Here is a 9,374-nt window from a genome sequence, read left to right as displayed (position 1 = left end):
GCCAGGTGGGGCAGCAGTCAGGGGGCTGGGGTGGGGCATGTGGGCCTTGTTGGGGGGTGGTACCCCCTGCAGGGGCTGAATCCCTGTGTAGGGGGGCAAACCCCCTGTTGGGAGGCCATAACCCCTGTGTGGGGGCCATTGCTCCTTTGGGAAGGTAGCAAAATATATATTTGTGAAACATGTATTTAGAGTTAATTTTATTATTATAAGAGACTTGCTTTAACACTGTAGATATATCAATAAAACATTGTCCAACTGATTGCTGTCTCTGTCTCGCTCTCTCTTTATAGTGGTCTTTTGTTGTACTTGTGGAGGAACATGGATTTGGGGGTATTTTAGAGTGATTTTTGGTAATTTTTTTATCAGGGATTTTTCAGTTCTCCAATAGGGAACACCAGAATTCCTGCTAGGGAGGCTAGTGGCAGGACCTTGCCTGCTGACAGCTGGCTGTGGCTGACCTCCTGGCCAAATGGGGCTAGGACATGGTTTGACAGTTCAAAGCAGGCCACCACACCCAGAACATCTTCCGGGCGATAGCTGGCCGGGCAGGGGGCACATGTGGTAGTAGTCCCACACAGAGGCCAGCCCTGCAACCACAGTCCACTGGCAGCTGGCCCATGGGGGCAGATGCATCTACTGGCTGTACAGTCCCCATCCGAGTCTGGCAGGTGCACAGCAGGTCACAGCCAGGCAGCTGCCCCCACTGCAAGACTGCTGCAGTGGGCAGAGGGTGCAGGGAACTCTCAGGGTTTCTTCAGCAGTCCAGCTGCAACAAGGGGTAGTGTCCCCAGGTACCAATTGGCTGGGCCCCAGAAGCTCCTGAGCGCTAGTAGCCCTGAGCTTGCTAGGGTGGCTTTTTATGCTGCTGTGCCAGGACAGGTGCTGGTCCTGGGCTCTAGCTCCCCCTACCTGCAGATCTGGAAGGAGCCAGGCAGGTTTATTTTGCCCCAAGTGGCACAATTTGCTCCACAACAAAGTGCATGTCTGAGCATGTGCGCTGAGGCAAAAAGCCCCGGCTCAAATCTGTACCACTTGTATTTGTGCTGCTGCGAGTGCACGTGCTTGCATGTGTGGATACACCCAGTGCATCTAAATGAGAGGGAGAGCAGCTGGTCCACAGAGTGCACATTCAGTGGATATTCACACTCTGAGAGAAAGGACAGGTAGAAAGGGACACCAAGTTACATGATTCACCCAAAGTCTCATAGGAGGAATTGAGGAGATGGGCTTTTGACTTTACCCAATGCTCTAACCATGAGACTGCATTAACTTAGTTATCTATGAAGTGAAAATCCAGTTCTAGCTTAAATATATATTTGGTCTATAATCCAGTCTTCTTATGTAGATTTCCCAGTCTATTAGAAATGTGTGGAAAAGGATTATAGTTACAATGCTTCCTCATTAAATATCTTGGATTGCTGATTTAGTTTCTGTTCTTTTTCAGGGGTACGATCACAGCTACTTTTTCATTGCTACATTTGTTAATGATCACATCAGACACCATGCAAAGTATCTTAATGCTTGACTCCTTCAGATGGGAATTTCTTCTGTCCAATAGAAGTCAGTGTTATCCACAAAACTGAACAAAGCAAAAATTGCTCACTGAATTAGTGTCTATAAAAATGGAGCCCTCGTGACTTGTACAAAGAATAAACAATTCTGCCTGTGAACTTCAGAATAAATATTTTGAATGCTTATCTGCTTTGAAAAGTCTTTCTCGGGTGGAAAAAAGTATTCTGAAGCTTTTTGTCAAAATGGAAATTAGCGTTTGTGTTTTTAGACTATGTATACACCCATCACTTCAAGATATGGATTAAATAGAGCTGGGATATGAGCAAGAAGAATTTACTGTAGCAAATTATGCACTGGCTTTCAATTTGTTATTAATTCAGAATGGTGCAAAATGGCTTGACAACTTTTACTATAAAGCTTTAAGAATCTCTTTTCTGAAACAGGTTGATTGGCTGTGAGGCTAACCTGAAGGGGCTTTCTCTTTACCTACTGAAATGATGTGAGGGTCAAAGTGGTGTTCTTGCTGGAAAGTACAGACAAGTTTACCCTGCACTGCTCCCTCGTTAATATTGACCCTATAACTTGGAGAGTATTCCATGAATGAGACTCGAGCAAATGGCTTTTGACAATCATTCTGATAGAAAGGATGAACTGCTCCCTGTACTATGTTCATTTTCTCAGAATTTGTTACTGAGTACAAAAGGCCTCTGATGAAGTGAAGAGAAAGGTGCTACTCTACATAACTAAAGCAGCAAAACCTGTGCCCCTGCTATTCTGGATTTAAAACTACTCCCATTAGTCATTGATGCTATTTGCTGGTTGTGTGAAAGAGCTACATACAGCCGCCTCTTCTTTACTGGAACGTTACCTCAAGTTGGTTTCCAGGGTAGTTAGTGAGTTCACCACGCAGTGAATTCAGAGCATATTACATTTGGTGATGGTGGGATTCAATCAACCTGAAATGGGACTGTGCACTATGTAGCTTAGCTATGAAGGTATTTCCAGTGGCTACACCAGCTGTTTCATGTCCTCAGCTGGTGGCACATTAGTTCTCTCTTGAGGCTGGAGTAATGCCATTTATTATGTGATGATTTTGTGAGGAGATTTCTTTTGAGAGTAAGGCTCTGAAAAATTTTTCTGCCATTGGTTCTCACTTCTTCATAAAACTTACTTTTACTTAATTATTATAGAACTCTGTATAATATACTGCACTTGCATAAATGGAAAATACATTATTTTACAGTAATGTACTTTGGTAATGGAATAGAGTAGCTGAAAACGAGTAGAAGAAATCATCCGACCAGCCATCTCTGTTTCAGACATCCGTGCTCTCTCAAACCTAGACTGTCTACTTTGGGTAAGAGGGAGTATCTAGACTGCCACAGAAAATCTTTTATTCTATATTATTTTGAACTCACTTATACTTCCACAGATCACACTGACTGCAGCAGTTAGATTCTGGGGAAATTGCAATCTTTTAACATACTTAGCGATTGCTGGCTTTGAAGGCTTCCTATAGAAGGTGGTTATCTTGTCAATGGTCCAAGAGTAGATAAAGCAGAGATGGCAAAATGGAGACTTGTGAATATGCTTTCCAAGTAATTTAAGTGCCAAGGTACTGAATGCAATGTAATTCTGTGTAACACTTCTGCTTGGGGACAGCAAATACTAGGCAATCTCCACTAAGTTTGTTTCTCTGGCCAGAAATCGGGTCTGTAAAGTGCAATTAATAGAACGCACACAGCTGGGATCTCCCTGAAGCCTATGAAACAAATACCTCTATACTATTTAAAAAAGAGCAGCCTTTTGGTTTCCATTTACCTGCATGAAGACAGCCTTTCATAGTCCAATGGACAGTCACAGTCAGTCAGATTCCAAACACTTACATGGGGGGGGAAAAAAAGAGAAATTGTTTGCCAGGTCTTGGAGTTCTTCAAAGCTGTGTTGTCCAATGTATGCATTGCCAGGGTTGTGCATTTGTGCCTCATGTGCTACAGCTGAGATGTGCCTTTGAAATGCCGGTGAGGTGAGCTATAGCCTTACCGCTACTCATTTCCTGCTCCAGGGAGATAAAGCATTGTGTGCAGTTCCTCTTCCTTACTTGTGTACATCTCTGAGGAAGAGGGGAAGAAGAGTACAGTGTAGGTGTGCATATAGACTTTTTGGCAGAACTCTAGCTAACAGTAAGCAACATTTTTCCCCTTCAAATGATCATCCATAGGTACAACCTCACTCCAAAATAGGGCCCATGTACCTTGTGGTGAGCCTTGGATTGTCCTCTGTTAAACAGCAACTAACAGATCTTAACCAAGCAGCATCATCTTGGGCAGTTTCATGTATATATTGCATGGTAAAGTTATGTACCACACTCCAGGTGGCTGCCCTGCAGTTATTGGTTATGGAAACTGTGCAAGGATGCTATGGAAGTTGCCATTCTGGTCATAATCAAGTCTGTCAATGTTGGTTCCATCTTGTGGGTTTTATGATGCAGACAGGTACATGGTTGGACAGTGTCTGTACTATCACTAGGCCCATTAGATCTCTCAACTAAGGAAACCGAAAAGCTGTGGTGACTTTCTGAAAGGTTTAGTGCTGTGTAGATAAGAAGACAAGGCCCTTTGGACATAAAGCAAATGTGAGGGCGCCTCCACTCAAGAAGAAAGAGGTCTGAGAGAGAGACTGAGGGCTCAGATCTAACCCATCACCAGGAAAGCGTTTTCATGGAGAAGCGGAGCAGAGTACACATTGCCATAGGTTCAAACAGCAGCCCATTCTGAGATAAGAGGACCAAATTTAGGTTTCATTGTGGAATGGGATTTCTTATTTGGAGGAAAAAACTTTGATCAAGACCTTGAGAGATCTCAGCACTTTCATACGAAAAAATATGACAGCCATCAACCTGAAGAGGATTGGCTGAGATAACCACGAGGTGTTGTGATGGAGCGGATGGATAGTTTGCATACTTGAGATGCCGCAGATCTCCTGGAATAGAAGACTGGTTAGGACTAAGCTGCTCACCTGGGACTAGCTATGAAAGCTGATGAACTACCTAGGAAAGTAGGTCCTCTTTTCTGCTGTAAATAAGAACATCCCTGATTTGGGCAGAGCACCTCCACTCCATCTCAGAGCCATATAGGAACCAGGCTGTGAGGTGAAGGAAGTGCAGGCTTCAGAGGAGTGCTCTCCCTCTGCTCCCAGTAGGGAGACTAGCCAACGCCACATTTTGTCCAGTTTGCAGACTACCTGTGGCATCAGAGGTGTGAATCAGAAGGCAGGCAGGAGGGTTTACCACCACAAGATAAGGGAAGTATTAGCCAGAGCTTCCTGCAGTGTAGAGACATGCACTTCCTATTGATACCCAATTCAGTGAATTCTAATTTTAGGCCAAAGATGGATGAGAGAACTAAGATCTTTATCTCCACTTGTGATATAGAGAGAAATCTACTAATACGGCCTGCCCTGGTAATAGAGACCAAGGTGCTATGCTGCAGGACAAGTGTATCTGATGCCAGATGCGCTACTAGTACAAGTAGACCATTTTCCTATGTAGATGGGGCAAATCTTGCTTTGCCCTGTTAATGTAAAACATTAAGGTGGTATTTTGCCACTATCTGTACCTCATACACCCAGATGCACTGAAAGAAAGCTCTTACTGTCCTGAGACTATACCTTGATAGTCTTATCTCCTTTGGTATTCGGAGACCCTGCACTCAGATGTTGCGAACCTGAGCTCCCCAGCCTAACAGAAAGGTAAGTCTGTCACAATTGTCATAGGCAAATGGGAGGTGAGAAAAGGCAGTTCTTAGCACACAACGAGAAGAAAGCAGAGACAAAATTACAAGGGGAACATCACTTTCTGACTAACAGGATGTTCCCTGTAGAGAGAGGACCTGGGGATCACAGTGGACAATAAGCTGAATATGAGCCAACTGTGCCCTTGCTGCAAAGGCAGCTGTATTAATAGGAGCATTGCCAGCAAATCAAGGGAAGCAATTATTCCCCTCTATTCAGTACTGGTGAAGCCACATCTGGAGTACTGTGTCCAGTTTTGGGCCCCCTCACTACAGAAATGACATAGACAAATCGGAGAAAGTGAGTCCAGCCGAGGGCGTCGACAATGGCTTATGACAGGAGTGGGCAACTATTTTGGGTGGAGGGCCACTTACTGAGTTTTGGCAAGCAGCATAACAGGCACCCTGGGGCAGCTAAATATTAGTTTTCTAAATTTTTTAGGGGCCTTGCAGGCCAGATAGAATGGCTCGGTGGGCCACATCAGGCCACATTTTGCCCACCCCTGGCTTATGAGGACAGGATGAAGGATCTGGGCTTAGTCTGGAGAAGAGAAGACTGAGGCGGGATTTAATAGCAGCTTTCGACTACCTGAAGAGTCATTCCAAAGAGGATGGAGCTGGACTGTTCTGACTGGTCTCCAGTTGTAGCAAAGGAAGTTGAGGTTGGATATGAGGAAACACTTTCTCACTAAGAGGGTAGTGAAACATTGGAACAGGTTACCCAGACAGGTTGTGGAAGCTCCATCCTTAGAGGTTTTTAAGACCCCAGAAGACTGTTTTGGTTGGTATGATCTAGTTGGAGATGGTCCTGCTTTGAGCAGGGGGTTGGACTAGATGACTTCCCCAGGTCACTTCCAACCCAAACTTTCTATGATTCTGTGAATATACACTTCACAAGGCAGCATTTACCTTCAGTGCAACCTGGGTTACAGTATTACACAAGTACAAGGTAAATGGTAGGAAATTGGGCCCCACACTGTATTACAAATGCCACAGGCTTTCACACTAATTACATTTGTAAGGTCCTGGCTGTATGTCACCCTGTGGTGGGAACAGTAGTTACAAAGATTTAAAAATCTCCTTTAGTACTATGGATGTTTCAACTGGGAGCTACACTGCCTGTGTCTTACTGTAATAGCTCTCTTGATGGAGAGTAGAACAAAGTGACAGCTTCCTTTTTTTTTAAACAGTAGCTCATAAAGGATTTTAGAAATAAAAAATACTTGTTGCTTTTCCTGCTGAGAACTCTTAATCGTTTTCTATTCTATAGCAACGTTTTGCTTTGCTGACAAAATGGAATTGGATTCATCACTACTGCTTTCCTCTAAAAACTATTTTCAGATGCAGTGCTGCGTGATCCATGAAGTTTTCCATGACAAAGTGTTTTAGGAAAGCACTGAGAGGAGGTTTTATGAAATTACCTCCTGAAAAGATTATCTTGTTCTTCACAGAACTGGTTCCAGCTAAACAGCAACAATGAAATTTCTTTTGGTCCTTAGGCTGCCAGTGAATGGGCACGGTTATCCATAACAACAAGTCAAAGAGAAGGTTGTTTCTGGGAAGCAGACATGACAAATAAAATTGCAGGCACTATTCATCCTTCACCTAGATATCAGTTCTTGCCAAGATTTGGTGGCTTTATAACCCCTGACAGGGCAAGAGGCCACAGAGTACAGCAGCATCTCTGCCATTCATTAAAGTTTTCATGATGTCCTCTCTCCAGCAACAGAAACATGGAATCCTAATTTCAACAAGAATAAAAAGGAAGAAGCAAATGTTTAAAAATGAATTTGAGATGTGCAACTATAGAGCAGGATCAACAAAAGCAGTTCATCCTTAAGGGCTTCTTTCAGAAGGAACTCAATTCCACAACCTCTTGGCTCATGCATCAGTTATCGTCAGGGATAATTGGATCGAGTGCGGATGTCATGCCAGCATTGCATTCTCCCTGTTTCCATGATTATGTACATGGAACAAAAGACATTCCATTTCCTTAACTCTCTGCTTCCCATTATCATTATCATCCTTTCCTGCCACTTTGCTCCTATGACTGTTAATAGACTTCATCTTGTCTGTCCAATTTAAAACATCGGTGCACTCACCACATAGTCCTTGGGGCTTGACCCAAAAGCAGTACCCATAGTAGCAAATGTTTGCAGCATCAGGCCCTGTAGATTGTAATTTTGGGGGGGGAGGGTGGGATTTGGGGGGCAAAGACCTGTCCTTTTAAAACGCCCTATAATAATAGTGCTGGGTCACAAAATGCTTGGATAAAGGACTACAGGTAGATGTTATTTACTCAGATTTTAAAAAGGCCTTTGACACAGTGTCGCACCCAATTCTTATAAACAAACAGTTACAACGTAGTTTATTACACAGTCTGGTGGGTGGAAAATTGGCTTATGGGATGCAGCAAGAGAGTGGTGGTGGATGGGTCATTTTCGACCTGGAGGGATATGGGTAGTGGAGTTCCCCAGGGCTCGGTCCTGGGGCCTGCACTGTTCAACATCTTTATCAGTGATCCGGATGTGGGTGTGGAATACATGCTGTCCAAATTGCTGATAACACCAAGTTGTGGGGTGAGGGGGGCACGCTGGATGGGAGGGACAGAATCCAACTAGATTGATGAAAGCCCGCTGTGCCCCTGCTCCCCCCCAGAGACCATCCCAGCAGCTGTGGAGCCCCCCCCCCACCCAACCTCCAGCACAGCCAGAGATAAGCAGGGCCTGTGGTGGGAGGGGGTTAACCCCTTAGTGAGTGGGAGGAGGCGGCTGAGTGGAGCCGAGCCAGGTCTCGCCCTGCCCGGGCCCCTACTTCACCCAGCCCCCCAGGGAGCCATGCAAACAGGCTGCACAAACAGGTGCACTTGTCTGCCAGCGCATGAGTTAGCACAGAGTTTGTGCAGAAGGCCGAGTGGGAGGACCCAAGGCCCAGCCTGTGAGCCCCCTAAGATAGAGGGACTCAGGCCCAGCTTGCCTACCAGCAGCATGCCGTGGATGGGCACATCCTGCACCCCGAGTGTCCCCTCGGGCTCTGTAGCCCCCCACTCTGGCACCTCAGAGGGTCCCCTCGGGCTCTGCGGCTCCCCACCGCTCTGGTATCTCAGAGACGGCCACCCAGACAGTGCCCATAGTTCCGGGCTCCACGCAGACGGAGCCCCTGGCTCTTGGCTGCGGGGACTTCCTCTCCCTTTTTCAGGCTCTGGGGCCTGGGAGGATGGCCACCTTCCCTTGTGAGGTCTGCTCCCTTTTCGGGTCTCTGGCATGCCAGCTGGAGGAGCTCCAGGCCACAGTCCAGAGACTGTGTGCAGGAGATAGACTCCTACTGCCAGGCCCTTCTCCCCCAGGAGCCGGAGGGTAGGCCACCATCTCCCTCCAGGACAAGGGAGGACTCCAGGACTTCCCACTCTGTCCAGTCAAGGGCATGGACCAAGGTGGTCAAGGGCCCTAAGGCCCACTGCAACAAGGCCCCTGCCCCACTGGAGCTTAGCAACAGGTATGCACCTCTTGCAGCCTCAGCAGAGCCTGCTGAGTTGCCAGCTCCCCAGGCAACACAGGCTCGACTACAGCTACCACCCCCACTCTTCCCAAGACAAAATGTGAGGTGTTTGTTGTGGGAGACCACATCCTGAGGGGGACTGAGGGAGCAATCTGCTGCCCCGGCCCCTTAGCCCGGGAAGTCTGCTGCTTCCCGGGGGCCCGCATCCAGGACATTGCAGAGAGGATCCCTAAGCTCGTCCAGCCCACAGACCACTATCCCATGCTCCTTATTCATGTGGACACCAGTGACACAGCTTGGAGCACCCCCAGCCAGGTCATGAGGCGCTACAGGGATTTTGGAGCGGAGCTAAAGGGTCAGGGGGCACAGGTGGTGTTCTCGTCAATCCTCCCAGTCTCGGGCTATGGGCTGAGGAGGGAGAGGAGGATCCACGTAATCAACCAAAGACTGCGGTGCTGGTGTCATAGGGAAGGTTTGGCTTCCATGATCACAGCCTGCTCTTTGGTGAGAGGCAGTGAGCTGCTGGGAAGAGATGGCCTCCACCTCTCTCCCCTGGGGAGGAGGCTCTTCTCA

At 46.7% G+C, this 9,374-nt stretch overlaps 1 protein-coding gene across 4 annotated transcripts in view; it reads left to right on the top strand.

Annotated features, from left to right (window-relative positions):
• Positions 1 to 1,697, top strand: part of ESD (esterase D) — a 105,637-nt gene extending 103,940 nt beyond the window's left edge. For all 4 annotated transcript variants that reach the window (XM_019529926.1, XM_019529928.1, XM_019529929.1 and 1 more), the window contains one exon: positions 1,445 to 1,697. In XM_019529926.1, coding sequence (XP_019385471.1) covers positions 1,445 to 1,525 — 81 coding nt within the window. In that variant the 3' untranslated portion in view covers positions 1,526 to 1,697. The remainder of the gene's footprint in view (positions 1 to 1,444) is intronic.
• The last annotated feature ends 7,677 nt before the right edge of the window (positions 1,698 to 9,374 follow it).

Source organism: Crocodylus porosus, unplaced genomic scaffold (assembly GCF_001723895.1).
Source record: "Crocodylus porosus isolate Cpor-Errol unplaced genomic scaffold, CroPor_comp1, whole genome shotgun sequence".
Taxonomy (NCBI): domain Eukaryota; kingdom Metazoa; phylum Chordata; order Crocodylia; family Crocodylidae; genus Crocodylus; species Crocodylus porosus.
Note: the sequence above shows the minus strand (reverse complement) of the source record. Positions and strands in the feature narration are given on the sequence as shown.